Here is a 26346-nt window from a genome sequence, read left to right as displayed (position 1 = left end):
TGTGTGTGAGATCTTCGGTTAATCTTTTTGTTGTTTCTAATCTGCTGTAAGGCTTTTAGAGAACTAAAATTTACAGGTCACTGTTTGTTTCTAGAGAACTTGATTAAAATATTTTTAAAAAGTATCGTAATGCGTTTACCCCAAATGTCTGTCTGTCTGTCTGTCTTGTAAACCTGAATTTTAATTTGTACTTTGACAGCGGTATTAGAATCCAGTTTTACAGTTTCTATGCAGGACAGCTGGTTTAAATTTTGCTGACTTTTTTTTTTTCCCCTCCTAAAGTCCTCAATGAGTGATTTGAATCATCCGGCAATCAAGCGCTTCCTGGAGTCCCCGTCTCGCTCGTCATCCCCCTTGAACCAGGGTTCTGAGGCACACTCTGTAGGCCACTCGGAGACGGAGTCCCTGAGCCAGCCAATAGAGCCAGGAGAGAGAGACGGTCTGGGCTGGAAAGAGGAAGAATTCCGGCAGCTGGAGCGCAGACCGGGACGCAATACAGGCAAGGTGAGGCGGCTGAGGTCCTGCGTGTACTAACATCTGTGTGTGATGTTAAAGATGTGTTTTTATGATCAGTATTCTCTCTATAAAGGTTTCCATCATGCACATTCTTTTGTCGTACGGTACCAGTAAAAAGTTTGGACGCACTTCCTCATTTCATAGGTTTTTCTGTATTTTGACTACAACCCCAAATCAGAAAAAGTTGGGACGGCATGGAAAATGCAAATTAAAAGAAAAAAGAAAGCAGTGATTTTTTTTTTTTTTTTTTTTCCAAATTTACTTCAACTTGTATTTCAGCGCAGACCATATGAACCCAAAATATTTCCTGTTTTGTCTGGTCGACTTCATTTCTTTAATCGATTTTATTCCTGCATTTCAGGCCTGCAACACATTACAAAAAAAGTTAGGACGAGGCAATTTAGGGCTAGTAATGAGGTAAAACAATTAAAGAACGATGTGATTTGAAAAACATGTCAACAGGTGACCGTAATCATGATTTGGTACAAAATCAGTACAGTCCTCTCAATAACCGCCGGCAACCGGCGATTTTGCCGCCTACAAACGCTCCATTGCCGGCTACTCACAGTGGTTTTTCAAAGAATTGAAATTCATAAGTTTTTACTTCATAATAATAAAATTTTGCATTCAGGATCACTCAGAACAGAATTCACCATTTAACATCTACATTTTCAAAATTTTCCGGGGGAGGACCCCCGGACCCCCCTCTTTTTTATACATCGCGGCAGCAGCTAACACAGCCTCCACTCAGCTTAAGCTTAACATGGATCCCAGACGTCCGCTATTTTTCTAGCTAGAGTGTTTTTTTTTTTTTTAAATCTCTTGTATATCCGTTAAAAATATGCTCGTCATACCTGCAAACTAGTCACCTTTCGGCAAAATTTGCCGTTTTGATCCCAAAATAGGTCACTTGTGTGAATCGTGTAGCTCCGAAGAGGGTTTTTTTTTGGGGGGGGGGGGGGTGCGAGGCTACGTTGCCGAACATTTGGTTTCAATGTACTACTACTACTTTTCTCCTCACACCCACATTCAGACCATTTCCACCTTCTTCATACTTCAAACGTCTCTCTGATTGGATGACATTCCAACGAGCCAATAGTCTTACAGAACGCTGGACAGTATCCGCGAATTGTAACTGAATAGAGGCGGGGTTTTCTTGAATACGGGTGTGTATAGGAGGATGGCAGAGATCATCCAAACGCAATGCAGAACAGGACACTGAGTCTTGAAAACAGCTCACGGAATCATATTTTCTGATTTTTCCGGAACTCTATATTACATCTGGAGACAGAAAAACATTTTTAGTATGCGGAGAAAGCTGTGTTACGATGAGTGCGATTTAAAGAGGCTTTAGGGTGGTTTTTTTGGTACCTGTGATTTGGTGGTCTGTGAGTCGCGTTTTATGACGTAAGACGCAAGGGGCGGGGCTGTTACGTTTGAACCGAACGCGCGACACGGAAGATGTTTCTGTGGGCTGAAACAAAACAGAAAAAAATGTCAAATCAGTTTGAGTAAAGTCATTTTTTGTTGAACATAAGGATCTATAAACGCGTGTTTTGGGTAAGGGAAATCATTTTTATGTGAAACTATTGGTGGGATTGTCAAAATTATAACGTAATATGTGTTGATCTCGGTTGTATTCAGAGAACCAGTTAGTTGTGTGTGTGTGAGTGAGAGAGAGAGAGAAAGAGTGTGAGTGAGTGTGTGTGAGTGTGAGAGAGAGAGAGAAAGTGAGTGTGTGTGAGTGAGTGAGAGAGAGAGAAAGAGAGAGTGTGAGGCTACGTTTACATTAGACCGTATCTATCTCGTTTTCTTCGCGGATGCACTGTCCGTTTACATTAAAACGCCTGGAAACACCTGGAAACGGGAATCCGCCAGCGTCCACGTATTCAATCCAGATCGTGTCAGCTCCGGTGCTGTGTAAACATTGAGAATACGCGGATACGCTGTGCTGAGCTCTAGCTGGCGTCTCGTTGGACAACGTCACTGTGACATCCACCTTCCTGATTCGCTGGCGTTGGTCATGTGACGCAACTGCTGAAAAACGGCGCGGACTTCCGCCTTGTATCACCTTTCATTAAAGAGTATAAAAGTATGAAAATACTGCAAATACTGATGCAAATACTGCCCATTGTGTAGTTATGATTGTCTTTAGGCTTGCCATCCTTCCACTTGCAAGTGGTAAGTGATATGCGCTGGGATCACACACACAGCGGCTCAGTCCCGAATCACTGCTTGTGCACTTCACTCGCGCGCTCTGTGAGCTGCGCAGGGCTGGAGTGCGCACCCTCCAGAGGGCACTCGCTGTTCAGGGCGGAGTGATTTGGAGCGCAGGATGCCTGCGGAGCCGAGCGTATCCGCGTATTGGCGTTGCTGTGTGCACGGCTAATGGTTTTAGTGTAAACGCGAATCATTTTAAGAACATTAATCTGATGATCCGCTGATTCGACGTAATGTAAACGTAGCCTGAGTGAGAGAGAGAGATTCTCTCTCTCACACACACACTCTCTCACTCACTCACTCTCTCTCTCTCACACACACACACACACACCATGAATTTGGCAGCACTGAAAGGAGGGCTGAATTTGGTGTGCTGCTGGTAATAGGGCAGAGGTGGTGAAAAAGGATAGCATGGCGCGAAAGAGGCACATGGCAGAGCAGCATAAACGTGCCCTTGAACGGCTTGTTCGGGCCAAAAGGTCTAAAAAATGATAAACTGGTCTGCTGAAGAAAGTTTCCAGTGTCACACTTCAAAAATTACTTTTTTAAATTCAAATTTTACTTTTTATACTTTTCCTTCCTTAATGGTAATGTAATGAGGTGTCAGATGCAAAGCTGAAAATTGCAAAGCTAAAAATGAATAAATCTTGTCTTTGTTTTAAATGTTGTCTTTTCCCTTTATTTTCCTTGATCGCGCGCTGTTTAAGGGGGCTGGGGGGTTACCGGTAGTTTGTCACCTTTTTCAACCCTCATGAGTTTGCAGGTATGGCTTGTTTAAGTAAAATGACCAGCAGAATACGTTCTGATTTGGTTTGCTTGTTTTAGCGATGTTTTCGTCGGCTTCGTTTGTTCTCGTTGACATTCGGGAACACTCGGAAGTTAAATTGATGTAAATACCGCGAGACTGTACGCGATAGAACGAGAAAACAATATGGCTGCGCCCATTTGCTAGGAAATGTGTTTTAACTCCGTTTGTGCTTTTTGTTTCGAATGCGTTGAACTTAATTCAATACGTCGTGGAAAGCGTAGTTGCGCTTAGCCAGAGAGGAAGTTGAATCCAAGAAGAGATTAATGAATGCGGTGAATACAGAACTTGAAACAAAAGCTCATGCGAACAGAGTAGCCAAGACACTATCCAAAAGAGCACTGCAGGAAGATCAGAAAAAGCAGAAGGAAAGATCAGAGAAACAAAAGCAGAGAAAACTGGAGGAAAGATCACAGAATGCACCCCGGAAAAGAGCATTAAACTCCTCTGCAGTGAAACCTTTCAAAAAGAGAGGTTTAAATCAAATATCTCCAATATTTGCTGTACATATGTATATATCTAATATTACTGAATCATTGATTTCTGCTCATATTCATGATTTTTGAAAAATGAATGTGGCTTATATGAGACTAGTATTGACATTAACTCGAAACAAAAAAATAAACAAATGAGATGAACTATGGATGCTATTGTTATATTATAACAAAATCAGTGGAATATTTAGGCAAGTATATTCTTCAAAGCTACATTTTCATCTAATTTTTATAAATAATTTTTTTTGCCACTTATGTCATAGATTACAAAATATGGCATCAAATAGATACACATTATTGTTAAATTCTGTTGCTTTTCCAGGCTTTCATCTAAACCGGGGAACAGGGGCGCTGCACCCTCTTACTCTCGGCGTGCGCCCCCTTACCGAAATGCCGATTGAACCCCAAGTCACACTTAGGCCATGCACTTATATGCTACTGCACAACATGCAGTCAATCTCAAAACGATCTTTTCTCCGTGAAAACATCCCAGCAACACCACGTGACAATGTGTCTGATCATCAAATACGTTATAATTACTCCAAAAATATTTCAATCAATCATAGTAGATACACCGCCAGACGGTGCAAAAACAATCCGAATTGACGTTTTCCAGACTGAGGCGCCATGTTGTTTACTTGTCGCGGCTGCTTTCGCGAGATTTGACATGGGTTACATACAAGGTCAGCTGACTTGTAGAGCGAGATTTCTCGAGACTGAATGACCTTTCACCCACCGGCGTGGGAGCTTTTGACAGAAGTAGTTCGCGAGTTGTTTTTGTTGACACTTGGGCATTTAAAGATGTCATCCCGCGGCACGAAGCGGAAGGAAGCCAAAGACTGTCCGGGGCAGAAGAAGATTACTTCTTTCTTTTTCAATGTTGACAATTTGTTACAATTTCCTTCTCAGATAGCCTCAGAATGTCCCATTGTAGCCTCTGTTTTTCAAAGACTTCGCACGGCGGAGGGGGGGACGAACAACCGGCGCACCCCCCCGGTCGCTTCATTCCCTCGCTATGGTGAGCGCCCTCATACTAAATTTTTCTAGAAAAAAAAAATGTTTTCTATGTTAAATCTACATGGATTAAAGTTTTCCGTTGCTACGACGGATTTCCGTCAACTGGGAGCGCTAAAGGTCAATAATGAGATTGATGCAGATCCGAGGAAGAAAAGAAAAAAAGGGGGGGGGTAGGCCCATAGGTCTGACACCGATGTGATTTAGAACTTCACCAAGCTGCTGTGATTGCCTGTTGTTGAACCCTTTCTTGTGCTATGTTTGAGTATATGTAAAGGAATAAGTTGTTGCACTAGATAGACATAAATAAATAAATACAGCCTCCGCTACTGTCTAGTCCCGGGGAGGCTCGATGTAGGCCACATTAAACTATTTGGCTGTCCTACTACTAGGCAACTAGGTTACTTGTCTACTACTAATACTAGGCCTTTTGTAGTAGTAGTAATAATGATATTTGCCTACTGAAAGGTGATCAGGTGAAAAAGTTGAAGCCGCAGCAAGACCTTTGCTATTAAGCGTTTTGTAGGTTAAACAGGCTTCGGCAGACAACGTTCTGGAAAGGCTGTGTTTTTCTTTGGTTTGATTAGCCTACGATTTAATCTTTAAACATTATGGTTTCAGCAGTTCGCTTCAACATTGGAGGCTGCAGAGTCGGGCTGCAAGATTTCCCGACACTTGTTTAAGATGCCAAACTTCATAGTAAGGAGAAAATAATTTCACAGTATTTAGTGCCTCGTCAGTCTCAAAAATTAATAGTGAAGGACCAACGCGAATTAAGTCCCAAAAACCATCTCGTAGGCCTATATTTTACATTTTCAAAAAAGTCCGGAATTGGAAGTCGGTCAGTGGAGTGTAATGAAGTGTCTCATTCACTAAGCACAAAAGGTCAGAAAACAGTGGAGAAAACAGTGATTGCTTAAATAGGCTACTAATGCTTTACATTAGTAATTTAATGTATGTGACAAATAAATTCATTGATTAAATAGATAAAGAAGCGAATACTCCGAAGCTCACAATTCAGGAAAGTGGCTCCGGTGTCGCAAGTGCACAAGGACAGTTATTTGAAAGTTAACCTGATGAATTTGTGCGTGCGCGTGCGATTTCATGAAGAACCAGGACAACTGGCATTCGGTGAAAGATTCACACCTCTGACTCATTATATTCGCGCGCGCCCTCTCGCCCACTGCTGCTTCGTTTTCCTGATTTAAACGGGTGTCTGAAGATGGAGTTTTCAGAAATCTCCACTCTGCCCAGAGTTTGTGAAAGTAGCTGTTTTCAGTGACTGAAACCTCCGTATAGGTGTGAATGAGAGGTGCAACCGAATAAATAAATATGCGTCTTTTTTATCCGGCTACATGTAGGCTATCACTGCGCAAAGCCTCTAATGTTGAAATGGTAGTAATATTTGTTAAAATAATAGTAGGCTAATTTCCACATTAATTGGTAAAATGGCCCAAGGGATGTGATGGGGGGATGGCCGTTTTATAAGGGGAATGATTTGAGATTTTTATTTCAGAAGGGGGATGCCATCCCGCCACCCCCCCCCCCCCCCCCCCCCAACTCGAGTACTGCGTATAAGGCCATATTTCACCGGACACAGGCCCTTCGATTTCCATCACTAGAGCGCGTCAAATTACTTTCGGTTTAGCCAGCATGGACGCGCTTCTTTTAAATGAAGGCACAGATGTGGCAGACATCGACAAAACGGTAAAGAATAAGTGGAGATGGGCTTGGCGAAATGAAATGGGTGATAATGGCAAGCCATTTAGTTCATGGCGCAAAAAGATGAAAATGGCAGGTGTGTGCGCTTTTGTGTAGTTTGCCATAAAAAAAAGTCTATGGAAGCAATGGCAAAAAACTAGATGCCTTTGGCTTCACTGCGAAGAAGCAGAAAAAGGAAACTTTCACTTTACTTTTCTTGTTTCCTGGTTTTATGTCAACAGATTTTCTTATTTTTCTTTCTGCTCCACTCTTTTGAAAGCATGGTTCAAGTTCGACTGCACTTGCACTTTTCTCTTAACCACTGCTGTGCATTACTAAAGTATTGTTGAAATAAATTTGCACTTTGCGCTGAAAACTTGATGTTTCATCATTTATAGCCAGTAATGACAATGGTAAAGTCTTGCCTTAGCTTTAGTCATTGTTAAAATTACGTAAATGTACTATAAGTAGGGGCCGAGGGGATAATGGACAACACGGCGTTTAAAATTTGACACATCGCTGACGTGGTAGGGGCCAACGACATGGAGCTTTTTTTTTTTCAGTCAGATGATTTTTTTTTTTTTTGCTTTAATCCATGTAAATCTATGTAAAAAATGTGTTCTATAGCATCTTTAAATGTTAAAATCTCAACAGCTTCGGGGGGCTTCGCCCCTTGTACCCCCAGCAGGGGCGCTGCCCCTGCACCCCGCAAAGGGCTTGCAGCCCCCTTGACCCATGCTGATAGTTTATTACATTCCTCTATTTTTTTCAATTACTGATGGAATCCCTGGCTTAACCTCTGCATACTACTCTTTCTTACTTGCCCCTTTCTCAGAAATATATTGAGAGGGCTGCAGTATCCAGGAAAGGTCTTTGTCTTTGGGTCTTTGAGTAGCAAAAATGGGCCGAGGATCTCCAGTTTGTCAAGAAATGCGTCAGAAAATTATAGAAAAGTTTAAAAGCAGTGTTCTTCAAAGAAAGCTAGGAAGGCGTTTGGATATTTCACTCTCTATGGTGCAGATCATCTTTAAACGATTCCATGAATCTGGAGGAATTTCGGTGCGTAAAGGGCAAAGGCACAAGCCTACGCTGAACCCCCGTGATCGCCGATCCCTCAGACGGCACTGCATCAAGAACGGTCATTCATCTATAGCTGATATAACCACATGGGCTCAGGATTACTTTGGCAAACTTTTGTCAAGCATGACAATACGGAGCTACATCCACAAATGCCAGTTAAAATTTTACTGTGCAAAAAGGAAATCTTCTGTTAATTGTCTCCAGAAGCATTGTTGACCTTCTCTGGGCTCAGTGGTATCTGGGATGGTCCATCACCCAGTGGAAACATGTATTGTGGTCAGACAAATCAGTATTCCTGGCCTTGTTTTGGAAGAAGAGCCAAAAAGGACCATCCAGACAGACTGTTTCCAGCAACAAGCCCAAAATGCTATGGGGTGGTGTCGGTGGCCTTGGCAAAGGTATCTTAGGGTGTATTCAGACCAGGATAGTTCGATAGTTCACTTGGTTTGGTCCGAACCAAATGTTTTTTTTATTTTTTCATTTTGGTGCGGTTCGCTTTCACACTACATTTTAGTAAGCGGACCAAAATCTGTCAACAAAGCCACGCGCCCTGAGGTCGTTCAGCTATTGGTCAGAGACGACACGCGCACAAAGCGTTAAGTTCAAAAGTAGTCATGGAGGCTTTCCGTGCTGTTATTCTTTTTAATGTCATCAAAGCTATATGTTTTTTCCAGTTTTTACTGTTTTCACAATTGTGCGATTACTATGCTGCTGTACAAGTAATTTATCAACGACGACGACAAAGGGCAAGGCAGCTACGGAGGATAGCGCTGATGAGCGCACATCATGTTGTGACAGTTCTGGCTCTTCACGCAAGACGGAGGAGGTATGTGTCGGGATATTCGCCTTATCCATCGTAATAGATGAATTTCTTTTTTGCGTCGCTAGTACCGCCACTTTTTGAAAGAACGTCCCTGATTTTAATGTAGGTCTGACGGAGTTTCTTCACTTTTAGCCGACATTGTTCTGGGGAGCGCGTGAACCCCTTCTCCTTCATTTTCTCACTGAATACAGCAAACACGTCGGCATTTTTGTGTGTTCTCTCCAAAAGCTCAGATATGTGGACATCTGCCCATATATCCACAAGGGTACGCGTTTCTTCCTCGGCCCACGTTTGCCCCCTACTCGTTTTTTGTACTCTGTAGTCTAGCCTACCACTGGTCTGAATGACTGAACGACTGTTGTAAGGTTCCCTTGACAACCAAAACAGTGTTTGCACTTTGCGGTGGAGTGTCAAGACTCTGTTTCCCATAATGCTCGACAAACGACAGAAGCTCCCGAGGTACAAAAAAGCAAAACTGTCGGATTAGGTCCGGTTTGCTTTCACACCTCCAAAAGGTCCGCACCAGGGTTCCTTTGGTTCGGACCGAGTCCGACCTTGCAGCTCGGTCTCGGTCCGCTTGTTTGGTCCGGACCAGAGTTCGGTGGTTTGTATTCAGACCAACCCAAAAGGTCCGGACCAAGGGAAATTTGGTTCGTTTGGTCCGGACCAAACAACGTAGGTGTGAATACGCCCTTACTCTTCTGTGACGGCAGCATTAATGCAGAAAAGTACACTGAGATTTTGGAGCAACATATGCTGCCTTCAAGACCTCTTTTTCAGGGATATTTCAACAAGACAAAGCAAAACCACATTACAAACGCTGGCACACTCGTCATTGACGAACATAATCCATCGGTGACTAAGAGAAAATTGCTCGCAGTCGTCACAGTGATGAATGTATCTGTCATCATTCTCATCAGTCATCTTTTATAGAAATCCCTCCGTTTGCTGAAATCCAACTCCAGAGAAGAGACAGCGGGAAGCCTGAGTGTAAACCATGAGCACGTGCTTGTGACCAGTAAAAATCGGCTGCATGTAATGACCAAATGAGCGCCAAGCTTTTGACCAATCGCAGTGTGGTGGTGTAATTATCTCTGTGTGACTCAAACAAATTCGGGGCGGCACGGTGGTGTAGTGGTTATCACTGTCGCCTCACAGCAAGAAGGTTCCGGGTTCGAACCTCGTGGCCGACAGGGGCCTTTCTGTGTGGAGTTTGCATGTTCTCCCTGTGTTTGCGTGGGTTTCCTCCGGGTGCTCCGGTTTCCCCCACGGTTCAGACATGCAGATTCGGTACAATGGGGCCACTGTAATTGGCGCAAGCTGTGGTGGTTTCCCAGCCTGTATGTATGTCTGTCTTGCTATGGCAAAAGCAAAACAATGGCGCAGTGTAAGCTGACGTAGTTTTTCCGGCGGTCTTCAAGCACTAAAGATTATTTTAAGGGCCGAAACAGCCACGGAGGAGGCACACTCGGAGCCCCTACTGTCCCCGAGCACCAGAGGTGGACAGTAACGAGGTACATTTACTTGAGTACTGTACTTAAGTACACTTTTTGAGTATCTGTACTTTACTTGTGTTAATTTTTTTGGAAACCTGTGACTTTGAAAGGCAAATATCGTACTTTTCGCTCCACTACATTTCCATCAAGGTCCTCGTTACTGTGAAGCGGCTTTGAAAGTGGATGTTTTTTTGTTTTCTTTTATAAAACACGATTTTTTTTTTGCGCAGGTGACACTGAGACAGCCGGTCAGTAATCACTAGGGTCACGTCACGTCCATAGGCTGTATAAAATCAAGTTCAGTGATTTTCTCATGAGCATTATTTGAACACGATCAGTTGAAGGCAGAATGGAAGGAGACGGTTCTTCTGGAGAACGCGTGCCCTTATGACCAGACCTAGAACCCATGTTTCAGTTTTCTGAAGCGATTAAAGATTCGTTTTGTTTTAAATGTTTGCTTTGTTTGCCGAAAACGAACCACATCACGGCGTTCAAGAACTCGCCATCCAACCTGCGGAAGCACATTGAGGTATACACTACCGTTCAAAAGTTTTGGGTCACCCAGACAATTTTGTGTTTTCCATGAAAAGTCACACTTTTATTTCCCACCATAAGTTGTAAAATGAATAGAAAATACAGTCGAGACATTTTTCTGGCCATTTTGAGCATTTAATCGACCCCACAAATGTGATGCTCCAGAAACTCAATCTGCTCAAAGGAAGGTCAGTTTTATAGCTTCTCTAAAGAGCTCAACTGTTTTCAGCTGTGCTAACATGATTGTACAAGGGTTTTCTAATCATCCATTAGCCTTCTGAGGCAATGAGCAAACACATTGTACCATTAGAACACTGGAGTGAGAGTTGCTGGAAATGGGCCTCTATACACCTATGGAGATATTGCACCAAAAACCACACATTTGCAGCTAGAATAGTCATTTACCACATTAGCAATGTATAGAGTGGATTTCTGATTAGTTTAAAGTGATCTTCATTGAAAAGAACAGTGCTTTTCTTTCAAAAATAAGGACATTTCAAAGTGACCCCAAACTTTTGAACGGTAGTGTATAAACACTTTATTCCAAGAGAAAGCTTGCACCGAAGTTGTCTGTGCTTTTCGAGCTAGCGATAATGTTGCAATAGCTATGCAGTCTGGTTAGTCAAATGACTTTCTATGGATTTGCCCACCAAGTTGCCGTAGCCTTGTCCACAGCTAATGTTAGCACATAGCTAGTTAACTTGGATGCTGTTAGTTAGCATGTAAAAACAGAGTTACGCTAACATGAATAACGTTAACTTTAGCATAATCTTGCCAAATAAACAATGTAGAAATCTTTCTTTTCTAGTAACATTAGCTACCCAATATGATTTTGAGTTTGAAAAGAGTTTGCTAGCATGTCAGGTGGAGTTTCAGCTCTACAGGTTCTACAAGCTAGTCAGAAAATCCAGTCGGTTGCTTCAGAGACGTTAGGTTTTGTAAGCGTTGTGGCAATAATACAGCAATGCATTGACGGAAAATGCACTTTTAATACTTAAGTATTTCTAAAAGCAAGTACTTCAGTACTTGAGTAAAAATTTGACTGGACAACGTTCACTTGTATCGGAGTAACATTTGACCAGTTGGATCTGTACTTTGACTTAAGTAATAAACTTGGGTACTTTGTCCGCCGTGGGCGGCACGGTGGTGTAGTGGTTAGCGCTGTCGCCTCACAGCAAGAAGGTCCGGGTTCGAGCCCCGTGGCTGGCGAGGGCCTTTCTGTGCGGAGTTTGCATGTTCTCCCCGTGTCCGCGTGGGTTTCCTCCGGGTGCTCCGGTTTCCCCCACAGTCCAAAGACATGCAGGTTAGGTTAACTGGTGACTCTAAATTGACCGTAGGTGTGAATGCGAGTGTGAATGGTTGTCTGTGTCTATGTGTCAGCCCTGTGATGACCTGGTGACTTGTCCAGGGTGTACCCCGCCTTTCGCCCATAGTCAGCTGAGATAGGCTCCAGCTTGCCTGCGACCCTGTAGAACAGGATAAAGCGGCTAGAGATAACGAGATGACATGAGATGAGACTTTGTCCGCCTCTGCCAAGCACACGGGGCAGTGTCAGTAATACAGGGATCGGCTAAAAACGCCAACGTGAAAGTGCTGTCAGCTGCCGCAAGCAACTGAAGGGAGCTGCTTTTCGGGAGGCGTAGTGTGTCGAGTTCCCATGGATAATGCGTGATGGAAAACCGCCGTGTCATTCTGCGTTTGGTTTGTAAATCGACGGGAAGTTTGACTTTCCTTCACTTGTTGGTTGTTCCAAGATGATGATGATGATAATTTATTAATATCAATTGCAAACCATAAGTTTGAAAAAATAGATATTTACAAATGTACAATTAAAAATCATTGTTACTCTATAAAAATATAATAATCAAAAAATCAAGTCCTATAAATCATTATCCCATATCTTAACACAGCTAGGTACAAAGCTACTTTGAAATCGCTTAGTCCTGCACTTGAACGTCTGATAGTTGCGTGGGTTCCGGAGATGGTATGAATGTTTTTTTTTTTGTATCCGATAACAGATCCCTCAGTTTGTTAGATTCTTGAAGAGTGACTTCTTTATAGAGTCTCTGGCATTGAGCCAGTCTTCGTTGGCTGAGTGTGGATAACTTAGTATGCTAGAAAGCATCATTGTAAGATAAGCTTGGTAGAGCAATCTTTAGTGCTCGACGTTGAATGGATTCTAGTTCTTCAGCAAGGAATTGTGGCAGAGCAAAGTGCCAAACCTGGCAGGCGTACTCAAGAACAGGTAGAATGAATGCACAGTAGACGGTTACCAGATCTTTTGGTGGGGCGCCAGAGCGTTTCAGGATACGCAAAGCATACAACCGTCTGCTGGCTTTAGTGCACATGTCATTGACATGGGAATTCCAGGTAAGGTTGGAAGAGATGGTTACACCAAGAAGATTCCAAGATTCTTCTTCGCTCTGTTCAATTGTAAATCAAGTTTTCTGTTGAAGTAAAGGGAGTCCTAATACCGCTTTTGAATAATTTCATGCTAAAATAACCTGAAATAAGCTCACACTGAAGGTTTATTTTAGCTTGATGGCGCACAGCGCACCCGAAATCAAGTCTTTCTTATTACAGGATGGCGTGGAGCCCAAATTTTATGTTCTGGAGAGGCCTAGTTGTATCTGTACAAATATTGTGCCAGTTTGGTTGGTATAAATCTGTATTAAATCCGTTTTGATAAGTCAGTAGCTAAGAAAAAGTGAAGAATACTTTTGACTCGGTTTTCCAAGGGGGAAAAAGTGGAGGATATTTTTCAGAACCCAGGGGGAACGCTGCAAAGGCATGGCTGTGGAAGAAGAGGGTGCCTGTAAGAATGTGTGGCAAATTTTGAAACAAAAGATGATGACTCCGTCCTGTTGTACACCTTAAGACCTGTTTGCCGGAAGAATGGGACAAAATAACACCTGAAAAGCTTCATCTGTATTCACTGTATGTGTCTTCAGTCCCTAAACCTCTTAAGTGTTGTAAGAAGGCATGGCAACATTTATAAAGTGGTATCTGCTTTACCAGCATTGTTTGTTTGAAATGTGTTGCAAGACTTAAAACTGAAATGTGTTTATTTTGAAAGGAACAATAAAATCCATGAGGTAAAACATCCTAGAACAATACCGAAAACATCAAAAGTATGGAATAACGTATGGAATTATGCGATAAACAAAAAAAAAAGTGTTTAAAAATGTTTCATGTTTTAGATTCTTCAACGTAGCTGCCGTTTACCTTGATGACGCTTTAGGCACTATTGGCGTTATCTTAACCAGCTTCATGAGGTAGTCAGCTGGAATGCTTTTCAATTAATAGCTGTGCCTCATCAAAAGTTAAAGGATATGGGACATGAAACAAAAGCACGCTATATCAGTTTCTTTCCATTAAAAATATGAATTAATTGCATCAACAAATACAAAATCATCTATTAAATTCAGCAAAATCGTTATATTCGTGATGATTATATGGCATTTCTGCTCGACTTCCGATATGCATTTTTTGCAACCGGAAGAGCCGCTGTCACGTGATCATACGTCACAAAAACTTTCGGGCACAGCACAAGCGGGTAGATGAATATGGAGAAGTCGATGACAAGAAAATTGTTTTTATAGTCTTTAAAGTACATTGGACATCATGGTGTATTGTGCTGCTTATGGTTGCAATAATTCCAATGGGAAATGCCCTGGAGTAAGTTTTTTTGCATTCCCCAAGGACCCGAAGCTGAGGAAAGTGTGGGCTCACCTGCGCATGCGCAGTGGGCTTCGCGCATGCGCAGTAGGCTTGGTAGGACAAATCCAAGAGGTAGGATAACTTTACAGAACACCTGTTGAAAAAACTTTGCACCTACTGTTTCCCACAAACTGTGTTCGGACCATTTCACTGAGGATTCTTTCAACATTAATACTCAGGTACTGAGCGATATTATTTCATGAAACAGGAAGTATAAGGATGAGAAAAAAAAACAGTTTAAATCGGGAAGCTGCGCACATTTGCGCCAGGCTGCACAAATGTGTGCAGCTTCCCGATTTAAAATGTTTTTTTCTCATCCTTGTACTTCATGTTTCATGAATTAATATCGCTATTTTTTTTTTTTTTTAAATCGGATCTGCGTGATTCAGCCGTGAAAAAGGCGGCATCCGCCGAAAGGCGCGCTGTTTGCATCCCGGCACGGAGGCCAGGGGACAGGGCAGGAATATTTTTGTTGATATGAGTGATCCGGTGCGATTTCACGACCCCCTTGTTAAAGACCTCTGCGCTAAGCGACTGAAAGCCGAGGTAAGGATCAGTATTATAATTTTGGGTGTATTAATTATTGATTATCATAATTCTGACTCGTTTCGCCATTTTGAATGTTTTCATCTCGGACTCTGGAAGCATTGTATCTCAATCAATCTCGAAAAATATCAGCAAAAAAAAACTAGCTTGCAACGGACTTTAGTTAGATCTATGATGAACTTTCAATGTATGATACAAAAATAATACTTCTTTCAACAGATCATTAGCCTTTGAGCAGAATTGTTTTTAACTTACCAGGAAGTGTTATCGAGCCGACCGCTTTCAGTTTCATGAGGGCTGAATGAACTCTCACTCTCAGAATCATCTGACCCATCAGAGTAAAGACAAGATCCATGTTCATGTGAATTTCCAGCTATCGGTTCGAATTGATAGGGTCTAACTTCACATCTCTGTGAAACATCGGGAATGTCACTGTCGATGGTGTCCATTTCGGTAACCTGTTTACATTAGATTCCCAAGCGCTGGCTCCTTGGAAAGTTTTTGTTGCGTCACGGGTCACGTGACCACCTAGCTCATTAACGAATCCTTGTTTTACGCTGATGTATAAAAAAAAACTTGAATAATGTGATGATTTTCACATTTTTGACGCCCTGCAGTGATTTAGATGGCATTTCTTATGTCCTTTATACATAATTATACCCAGAAAAAAATCCACGTCCCATATCCTTTAATTAGTGCAATTTCTTGCCTTCTCCATGTGTTTGAGATCAACAAGTAAATCTCATTTCATCTCATTATCTCTAGCCGCTTTATCCTGTTCTACAGGGTCGCAGGCAAGCTGGAGCCTATCCCAGCTGACTACGGGTGAAAGGCGGGGTACACCCTGGACAAGTCGCCAGGTCATCACAGGGCTGACACATAGACACAGACAACCATTCACACTCACATTCACACCTACGGTCAATTTAGAGTCACCAGTTAACCTAACCTGCATGTCTTTGGACTGTGGGGGAAACCGGAGCACCCGGAGGAAACCCACGCAGACACGGGGAGAACATGCAAACTCCGCACAGAAAGGCCCTTGCCAGCCACGGGGCTCGAACCCGGACCTTCTTGCTGTGAGGCGACAGCGCTAACCACTACACCACCGTGCCGCCCCAACAGCAAGTAAATAGTAAATAATAAAAATGCAGTAAATAGTCCTATTCCACAATTGTAGTAATCCATGTTATGTCAAGAACCGCTCAACTAAGTAAAGAGAAACGACATCATTACTTTTTAGGACATGAAGTGTCTTTTTAATTAACAAAAATGAATAAAGGTTGAATTAGAAGCTGAGTCCAAACTTTTGACTGGTACTGTAGATATGTAGGTATATGGAGTGCAGTGCCGTAATATTTATTCTGTCCACGTTCACTGGATATGAGCAATCGCACGTTCTGATTGGCTACTACTAGGATATCGGCTCGTATACCGTGAGTAGAGAAAAACAAAATGGCGGAGTGTGTTGCTGAACCAACCAAAGATGAAATAAAAACTCAACTTGAAAACAAAACCCCAAAAAATACAAAAAAAAAAAGCAGCAAAATATGGAATAAAAGGATTTGATGGTAAGAATGGTGTGGGTTCCTACCCCCCTCCAAGAATTATTATAGCATTTTTCACAAATTGCTACTGTCATTTCACTGGTTTGTTTACATTCTCAGCAGAAATTATTTATTTATTTATTTAAAGAAAATGTGGGGGAAAAAATATTTTTCTCAAAATCTAGTGAATGTGGATAGAATAAAACGGTTATTCCACTCAATCTCGTCGTACACGGCTTATAGCCAGCTTGGCACTACGTGCCTCGTTGGCTATCGGTGCATATACGACTCGGTTTCATAGAATACAGTGTCTTTTAAAAGTATTCATCCCCCTTGGTGTTTGTTCTGTTTTGTCGCATTACAAGCTGGAATTAAAATGGATTTTTGGGCGGTTAGCACCATTTAATTCACACAACATGCCTACCACTTTAAAGATGAAAATTACTGTTTTATTGTGACACAAATAGTAATTAAGATGAAAAAAAAACAGAAGTCTGGAGTGTGTCGGTATCCCCCCCCCCACACACACACCAAAAAAAAAAGTCAATACTTCGTAGAACCACCTTTTGCTGCAATTACAGCTGCAAGTCTCTTGGGGTATTTCTCTATTAGCTTAGCACATCTAGCCACTGGGATTTTTGCCCATTCCTCAAGGCAAAACTGCTCCAACTCCTACTCCTGTGTTGGTGTACAGTAATCTTCAAGTTATGCCACAGATTCTCAATTGGATTGAGGTCTGGGCTTTGATTAGGCCGTTCCAAGACATTTAAATGTTTCTCTTTAAACCACTCCAGTGTAGCTTTAGCAGTATGTTTAGGGTCATTGTCCTGCTGGAACATGAACCTTCGTCCCAGTCTCAAACCTCTGGCCTACTCAAACAGGTTTTCCTCCAGAATTGCCCTGTATTTAGTCTCATCTCATTATCTCTAGCCGCTTTATCCTTCTACAGGGTCGCAGGCAAGCTGGAGCCTATCCCAGCTGACTACGGGCAAAAGGCGGGGTACACCCTGGACAAGTCGCCAGGTCATCACAGGGCTGACACATAGACACAGACAACCATTCACACTCACATTCACACTTACGGTCAATTTAGAGCCACCAGTTAACCTAACCTGCATGTCTTTGGACTGTGGGGGAAACCGGAGCACCCGGAGGAAACCCACGCGGACACGGGGAGAACATGCAAACTCCGCACAGAAAGGCCCTCGCCGGCCCCGGGGCTCGAACCCGGACCTTCTTGCTGTGAGGCAACAGCGCTAACCACTACACCACCGTGCCGCCATATATATGTGTGTGTGTGTGTGTGGGAAAGGGGGATTGTGAATTGGGCAGATGCCCCCTAGACCGGCCAGGCATTTCAGAGTTTTTTTTAAATGTCCCATTCTCATCCCTGATCCATACACCACCCCAAAAACAAACAAACAAAAAAAACCCCTGTGAACTTGGCAGAAACACTGGGAGTGAATTTGTGGCTTCACTTGCTCCCATAACGTATCCAGCTAGTTAACAAAGCTACGAGGCAGCATGATGGACGGCCCACTGCACTGCTGCTTATTGAAAATGTATTACGTGTAGTGAAATGGATTAGGGCAGTCAATTATCATGATGGATAAAAATTAATCTTCTTAATAAAGCACAGACACGAACATGTATGCAATCAGTTTCCTATTCATTCCTCAAAATGGTGTGATGTCACAAACCCAAGGATATAATGTTGCATACTCAGGAATACATCTCTCTCTCTCTTTTTTCCATCCTCCCCCTTTTTCTTTCTTTGATATCTATCTGTACAGGACACGTTCGGTGTGCCATCATCTGTAGACCAGCACGTCACGTTCCACACTACGGGAGAGGAGGCATCACGGCTCTACGTGAAGAAAACGATTGTCGTGGGCAACGTTTCGAAGTACATCACCGTTTCTACTTGGTGTTCCTGGTGGTGTTAATGTTCTACCGCTCGATCTTACTAACCTGTGCTGAGTTTCCCAAAAGCATCATAGCACACAGCTCATCGTTAAATGGTAGCGCGAGCAGCACATTGAGCACTCTCTCATAGTTAAGCGTTAAGAGGCTTTTGGGAACCCCACCACTGTCCAGAAAGGTTTGAGCTCTCTGCGTAACCACTTGCTTCAGAACTATTGATAACAGGAGTCCTATAATAATTACAAGAATTCCTCATTCCTTTCTGTATGCAGAAAAATCGCATCAAGTATCTTCTTATTGTCCTCCCGTCAATATACACACATTCAGTGGGACGTGTACAGTCGCAGGACCAGCACAAAAGACCGAGGCTTTGTACACATGACCACGTTTAAGTGTGCCACAAATACAAACAGCCCTATAAGGACCTGCGTGTCTTGACTAGAAATGATTATTGCTGAAAAGCATTAAAAATCAAGAGTTGTTGGGGAAAATTCAATTTGTCCATTAAAACTGTGATGTAGTGAGAACTTTATATTCTATTGCAGTGGTGCTTGAAAGTTTATGAAGCCTTTAGAATTTTCTATATTTCTGCATAAATATGACCTAAAACAACATCAGATTTTCACACATGTCCTAAAAGTAGATAAAGAGAACCCACTTAAACAAATGAGACAAAAATATTATACTTGGTCCTTTATTTATTGAGGAAAATAATCCAATATTATAATATCTGTGAGTGGCAAAAGTATGTGAACTCTAGGATTAGCAGTTAATTTGAAGATGAAATTCGAGTCAGGCATTTTCAATCAATGGGCTGACAATCAGGTGTGAGTGGGCACCCTGTTTTATTTAAAGAACAGGGATCTATCAAAGTCTGATCTTCACAACACATGTTTGTGGAAGTGTATCATGGCACGAACAATGGAGATTTCTGAGGACCTCAGAAAAAGCGTTGTTGATGCTCATCAGGCTGGAAAAGGTTACAAAACCATCTCTAAAGAGTTTGGACTCCACCAATCCACAGTCAGACAGATTGTGTACAAATGGAGGAAATTCAAGACCATTGTTACCCTCCCCAGGAGTGGTCGACCAACAAAGATCACTCCAAGAGCAAGGCGTGTAATAGTCAGCGAGGTCACAAAGGACCCCAGGGTAACTTCTAAGCAACTGAAGGCCTCTCTCACATTGGCTAATGTTCATGTTCATGAGTCCACCATCAGGAGAACACTGAACAACAATGGTGTGCATGGCAGGGTTGCAAGGAGAAAGCCACTGCTCTCCAAAAAGAACATTGCTGCTTGTCTGCAGTTTGCTAAAGATCACGTGGACAAGCCAGAAGGCTATTGAAAAAAATGTTTTGTGGACAGATGAGACCAAAATAGAACTTTTTGGTTTGAATGAGAAGCGTTATGTTTGGAGAAAGGAAAACACTGCATTCCAGCATAAGAACCTTATCCCATCTGTGAAACATGGTGGTGGTAGTATCATGGTTTGGGCCTGTTTTGCTGCATCTGGGCCAGGACGGCTTGCCATCATTGATGGAGCAATGAATTCTGAATTATACCAGCGAATTCTAAAGGAAAATGTCAGGACATCTGTCCATGAACTGAATCTCAAGAGAAGGTGGGTCATGCAGCAAGACAACGACCCTAAGCACACAAGTCATTCTACCAAAGAATGGTTAAAGAAGAATAAAGTTAATGTTTTGGAATGGCCAAGTCAAAGTCCTGACCTTAATCCAATTGAAATGTTGTGGAAGGACCTGAAGCGAGCAGTTCATGTGAGGAAACCCACCAACATCCCAGAGTTGAAGCTGTTCTGTACGGAGGAACGGGCTAAAATTCCTCCAAGCCGGTGTGCAGGACTGATCAACAGTTACTGGAAACGTTTAGTTGCAGTTATTGCTGCACAAGGGGGTCACACCAGATACTGAAAGCAAAGGTTCATATACTTTTGCCACTCACAGATCTGTAATATTGGATCATTTTCCTCAATAAATAAATGAGCAAGTATATTTTTGTCTCATGTGTTTAACTGGGTTCTCTTTATCTACTTTTAGGACTTGTGTGAAAATCTGATGATGTTTTAGGTCATATTTATGCAGAAATATAGAAAATTCTAAAGGGTTCACAAACTTTCAAGCACCACTGTAAGTATATGAAATAATGTATATTATCTTACAGCAGAGTTTAGTTATGTAAAGTAACATAATTTAGTCGGTCACGACTGTCATGGGGGGAAAAAACCCACTGTCTCTCAACTTGATACAGTTCAGATGTGAGTTGTTGGAATTTAGTTTAAAACTAAGTTGTTTTTTGTTTTTTTTCCACACCGCCTTACATAGATTTATTGTACAGGTTTCCATCCTTGTGTTTGAAATCGCTCCCTAGTCACTATGTAGTGAGGACGCCATTTTGTAGTGCTGTCCGAAACCTTAGTGAGGATTATTTACACCTTGTATAGTGCACTCAAAGTATCCCACAGTGCATCACGAAAAGTAGTTTACAACAATGGTCACTAACCAAGCAATGTATCCCATCGTGCATTGCGGTTGCACTGAAAAAAATCAAATTAAAAGTCTCAAATTTGATTAATAAAAGGCGGCGGCAAAGAAGAAAGTATTCAGCCTTGATTTAAAAAAAAAAACAAAACTGAAAGATGCAGGTACTTTTGTATTGATGAATGTGGGAAATGTGCGTAGTATAATATGGATTTATATCTCATCTCATTATCTCTAGCCGCTTTATCCTGTTCTACAGGGTCGCAGGCAAGCTGGAGCCTATCCCAGCTGACTACGGGGGAGAGGTGGGGTACACCCTGGACAAGTCGCCAGGTCATCACAGGGCTGACACATAGACACAGACAACCATTCACACTCACATTCACACCTACGGTCAATTTAGAGTCACCAGTTAACCTAACCTGCATGTCTTTGGACTGTGGGGGAAACCGGAGCACCCGGAGGAAACCCACGCGGACACAGGGAGAACATGCAAACTCCGCACAGAAAGGCCCTCGCCGGCCACGGGGCTCGAACCCGGACCTTCTTGCTGTGAGGCGACAGCGCTAACCACTACACCACCGTGCCACGCATATTTATTTATTTATTTATTTGTTTATTTACCAGCTTGAGGTCGGGCCGTATCGTGAAATACCGTGAGCAAGGTCTTGAAAATACTGACCGAGGCGTCTGTTCAGTATTTTCAAGGCCGCAGTCACGGTATTTCACGATACGGCCCGACCTCAAGCTGGTAAGTAATATATTTATTTTTTTCTTTACCAAATTCTAACAGAAAATGGGAGCGCCCGAAAGGGAAACCATATTTAGAACAAACCTGCTACAAGCTCGTTTTCGGCTTTCTCCTGAAATCTTTTCTTTTATTTCGTCGTCTTCAGGGTAGTAAAACTCACTCACTTTCGCTGTGAACACTGTCGTTATCGCTAGCCATGCTGTAAAATTAATGTTATTATACTGAGAAATGCGAAAATAAATGTTGACAAATTGCTACCATGTTTGTTGTTGTTTTTTGTTGTGAACGAACAAGTTGACAAAGGTCCATAACTGGGGTCCGTATCGTAGGCTTCCGGACCACTCGCGAGCCAATCAGAGCGCACGATTTGATGGAAACTGGACCGTGAAAAAAATAAACGCATGTATTTATTATTTTGAAAACACACCAGCTGACTGATCTGGCACGTTTTAATTGTGCAACAGTAATGACGTAAATACCAGCGCGACGGACTAGTGTCCGAAAGCATTTGGGTGTTTTTTTTCATTTTACCAATGAGCTCACTATATAGTCCTCTATATAGTAATTCCCTGTATAGGGAGTAGTGAATGAGTGAGCGATTTCAGACACCGGGCATGTGACGTGAGGGATTTCCTCCTTTCTGAACTTCCATATAGACGCTCCTCCTGTTTTCTGTACGGTATGTATGACAAATTGGAGAATTTACATGCGACTGCCTTCAAGTAAATGTACGTTATCTGACTGATCTGTGATCAGCTTAATAAAGAATGGAAAAAGTTGAGTTATTTAAAAGAAAAATCTGCATCATAACCAAAAATATTTTAGCTGCTTGTACTAAAAACAGTGGTGTGATCATCTCATCGATAGGCTTTGTTAAAAACCTCGTCTCTCACACGATTGTATCGTGTCTCTTTCTTTTGGTTCATTTCTCTTTTGGCAAATTATCCATCCTTCTCTGTTTGTTTGTGTGTGTTTCTCTGTCTGTCCATCCCTCTCAGGTATATAGCTCCTGATAAAAGAGAAGAGAACGACCAGTCCACTCATAAGTGGATGGTGTATGTCCGAGGTTCACGGAAGGAGCCCAGCATCGACCACTTTGTGAAGAAGGTTTGGTTTTTCCTGCACCCCAGCTATAAACCCAATGACCTGGTGGAGGTCAGGTAGGTGTTCAGCTGGACAAACTGGATCTTCTGAGCGTGTTGGAACAGCGGGTCACAACTCCAGTTACTGAAAAATGGCTTCTCAACAAATACGCTTAATTATAAATTGATAATTATTTATCACAAGAAGTCATTTTTGGGGTGTGTGTGTGTGGCCTCTTTTGTCATTTATTAGTTTTGAGGATAGTGTTGCAAGCTGGATGTGTTGGTAGACATTTATAGATGCATTTATTTATACTGTTTATGTAGACGTCTACAAATATACACTACCGTTCAAAAGTTTGGGGTCACCCAGACAATTTTGTGTTTTCCATGAAAAGTCACACTTTTATTTACCACCATAAGTTGTAAAATGAATAGAAAATATTTCATCTCATCTCATTATCTCTAGCCGCTTTATCCTTCTACAGGGTCGCAGGCAAGCTGGAGCCTATCCCAGCTGACTACGGGCGAAAGGCGGGGTACACCCTGGACAAGTCGCCAGGTCATCACAGGGCTGACACATAGACACAGACAACCATTCACACTCACATTCACACCTACGGTCAATTTAGAGTCACCAGTTAACCTAACCTGCATGTCTTTGGACTGTGGGGGAAACCGGAGCACCCGGAGGAAACCCACGCAGACACGGGGAGAACATGCAAACTCCACACAGAAAGGCCCTCGCCGGCCACGGGGCTCGAACCCGGACCTTCTTGCTGTGAGGCGACAGCGCTAACCACTACACCACCGTGCCGCCTGAATAGAAAATATAGTCAAGACATTTTTCTGGCCATTTTGAGCATTTAATCGACCCCACAAATGTGACGCTCCAGAAACTCAATCTGCTCAAAGGAAGGTCAGTTTTATAGCTTCTCTAAAGAGCTCAACTGTTTTCAGCTGTGCTAACATGATTGTACAAGGGTTTTCTAATCATCCATTAGCCTTCTGAGGCAACGAGCAAACACATTGTACCATTAGAACACTGGAGTGAGAGTTGCTGGAAATGGGCCTCTATACACCTATGGAGATATTGCACCAAAAACCAGACATTTGCAGCTAGAATAGTCATTTACCACATTAGCAATGTATAGAGTGGATTTCTGATTAGTTTAAAGTGAAAAGAACAGTGCTTTTCTTTCAAAAATAAGGACATTTCAAATGCCCCTTTTCCACCAAAGCAGTTCCAGGGCTGGTTCGGGGCCAGTGCTTAGTTTGGACCCGGGTTTTCTGTTTCCACTGACAAAGAACTGGCGCTGGGGCCAGAAAAAGCGGTTCCAGGCTAGCACCAACTCTCTGCTGGGCCAGAGGAAAGAACCGCTTACGTCAGCGGGGGGGCGGAGTTGTTAAGACCAACAACAATAACTAAGATCGCGAAAGATCTCCATTTTTAAGCGACGAGAAGCAGCAGCTGTACAAACGCAAAGTAATTTATTATTATTGTTGTTGTTGCCGCTGCTGCTTCTTCCGTGTTGTTTTTGCTTTGATATTCGCGCCAAGGTTTATGCAAACGTAGCGCCGTAACTTCCGTATACAGCGACGTAATGATGTGGCTCCGCTTAGCCCCGCGAGCTATGGAAAAGCAAACTGGTTCTCAGCTGGCTCGCAAGTTGAACGAGTTGTGAACCAGCACCAGCACTGGCCCCGAACCAGCCCTGGAACTGATTTGGTGGAAAAGGGGTAAAAGTGACCCCAAACTTTTGAACGGTAGTGTAACTACAATAAAACCCATAGTATGTTGAATAATTGAACATTGTGAGCATGAGTACCTGCTGAGAGAACTCATGAGTGTGTGTGTGTGTGTGCATGCAGTGAACCCCCGTTTCATCTGACGCGGCGGGGCTGGGGTGAGTTTCCTGTGCGTGTGCAGATCCATTTTAAAGACCAACGGAACAAACGCATTGATATCATCCATAACCTGAAGGTCAGTTCTTAATGGTCTCCGCACTGAAATGTGAATCACTTTTATCCATCACGAAGACTGACTGACTGATCTCTCTCGCTTCCCATTTCGTTTTTGCTTATCCAAGTTTTCTGTATGTTAACTGAAAGGTTTAGAATTTTTTTTTTTCTTCTTTTGACCCCAAACTCACGAGCTAACTCTCTCCCATCACACGACGGTTACCAACCAGGGATGGTGAAGGCTAACGTGTGTTTTCCCAGAACCCCATAAAGCCAGCCAGCACATCTTGTCAAACTGCTGCTGCTGCATCAAGAAAAATCAAAAATCAAGTTTATTTGTACAGCGCTTTTAACAATAAACATTGTCGCAAAGCAGCTTTACAGAATTTATCGTTACAGTGCAGTATAACACGCTGGGAGAAAAGTGTTATCATCCCTGTTTTGCTCACAAAACAGTCCTACAATTGGCTACTGTTACTCTGATTGAATGGCAGGAGGAAGAGTAGGTCGTCCCTCCCACCCAGAGAGCACTCCCGTTTACGGATGGCTGTGGCATTACTGGGATTCACAATCGTCTGATGATTTTAATACTTTGTTAGCAAAATTTAAAATACAGTGGTGCTTGAAAGTTTGTGAACCCTTTAGAATTTTCTATATTTCTGTATAAATATGACCTAAAACATCATCAGATTTTCACACAAGTCCTAAAAGTAGATAAAGAGAACCCAGTTAAACAAATAAGACAAAAATATTCTACTTGGTCATTTATTTATTGAGGAAAATGAGCCAATATTACATATCTGTGAGTGGTAAAAGTATGTGAATCTCTAGGATTAGCAGTTAATTTGAAGGTGAAATTAGAGTCGGGTGTTTTCAATCAATGGGATGACAATCAGGTGTGAGTGGGCACCCTGTTTTATTTAAAGAACAGGGATCTATCAAAGTCTGATCTTCACAACACATGTTTGTGGAAGTGTATCATGGCACGAACAAAGGAGATTTCTGAGGACCTCAGAAAAAGCGTTGTTGATGCTCATCAGGCTGGAAAAGGTTACAAAACCATCTCTAAAGAGTTTGGACTCCACCAATCCACAGTCAGACAGATTGTGTACAAATGGAGGAAATTCAAGACCATTGTTACCCTCCTCAGGAGTGAACGACCAACAAAGATCACTCCAAGAGCAAGGCGTGTAATAGCCGGCGAGGTCACAAAGGACCCCAGGGTAACTTCTAAGCAACTGAAGGCCTCTCTCACATTGGCTAATGTTCATGAGTCCACCATCAGGAGAACACTGAACAACAATGGTGTGCATGGCAGGGTTGCAAGGAGAAAGCCACTGCTCTCCAAAAAGAACATTGCTGCTTATCTGCAGTTTGCTAAAGATCACGTGGACAAGCCAGAAGGCTATTGGAAAAATGTTTTGTGGACGGATGAGACCAAAATAGAACTTTTTGGTTTAAATGAGAAGCGTTGTGTTTGGAGAAAGGAAAACAATGCATTCCAGCATAAGAACCTTATCCCATCTGTGAAACATGGTGGTGGTAGTATCATGGTTTGGGCCTGTTTTGCTGCATCTGGGCCAGGACGGCTTGTCATCATTGATGGAACAATGAATTCTGAATTATACCAGT

At 42.5% G+C, this 26346-nt stretch overlaps 1 protein-coding gene across 6 annotated transcripts in view; it reads left to right on the top strand.

The window, feature by feature from the left end:
• The window catches only part of yeats2 (YEATS domain containing 2), a 217076-nt gene that overhangs the window by 22411 nt on the left and 168319 nt on the right, over positions 1-26346 (top strand). For all 6 annotated transcript variants that reach the window (XM_060906054.1, XM_060906053.1, XM_060906055.1 and 3 more), the window contains exons 5-8: positions 283-504; positions 18290-18402; positions 22669-22830; positions 24625-24736. In XM_060906054.1, the coding sequence (XP_060762037.1) occupies positions 283-504; positions 18290-18402; positions 22669-22830; positions 24625-24736 (609 nt within the window). The remainder of the gene's footprint in view (positions 1-282; positions 505-18289; positions 18403-22668; positions 22831-24624; positions 24737-26346) is intronic.

This window comes from Neoarius graeffei, chromosome 23 (genome assembly GCF_027579695.1).
Source record: "Neoarius graeffei isolate fNeoGra1 chromosome 23, fNeoGra1.pri, whole genome shotgun sequence".
NCBI classification, from domain to species: domain Eukaryota; kingdom Metazoa; phylum Chordata; class Actinopteri; order Siluriformes; family Ariidae; genus Neoarius; species Neoarius graeffei.
This window is presented reverse-complemented; position numbering and strand designations above follow the sequence as displayed.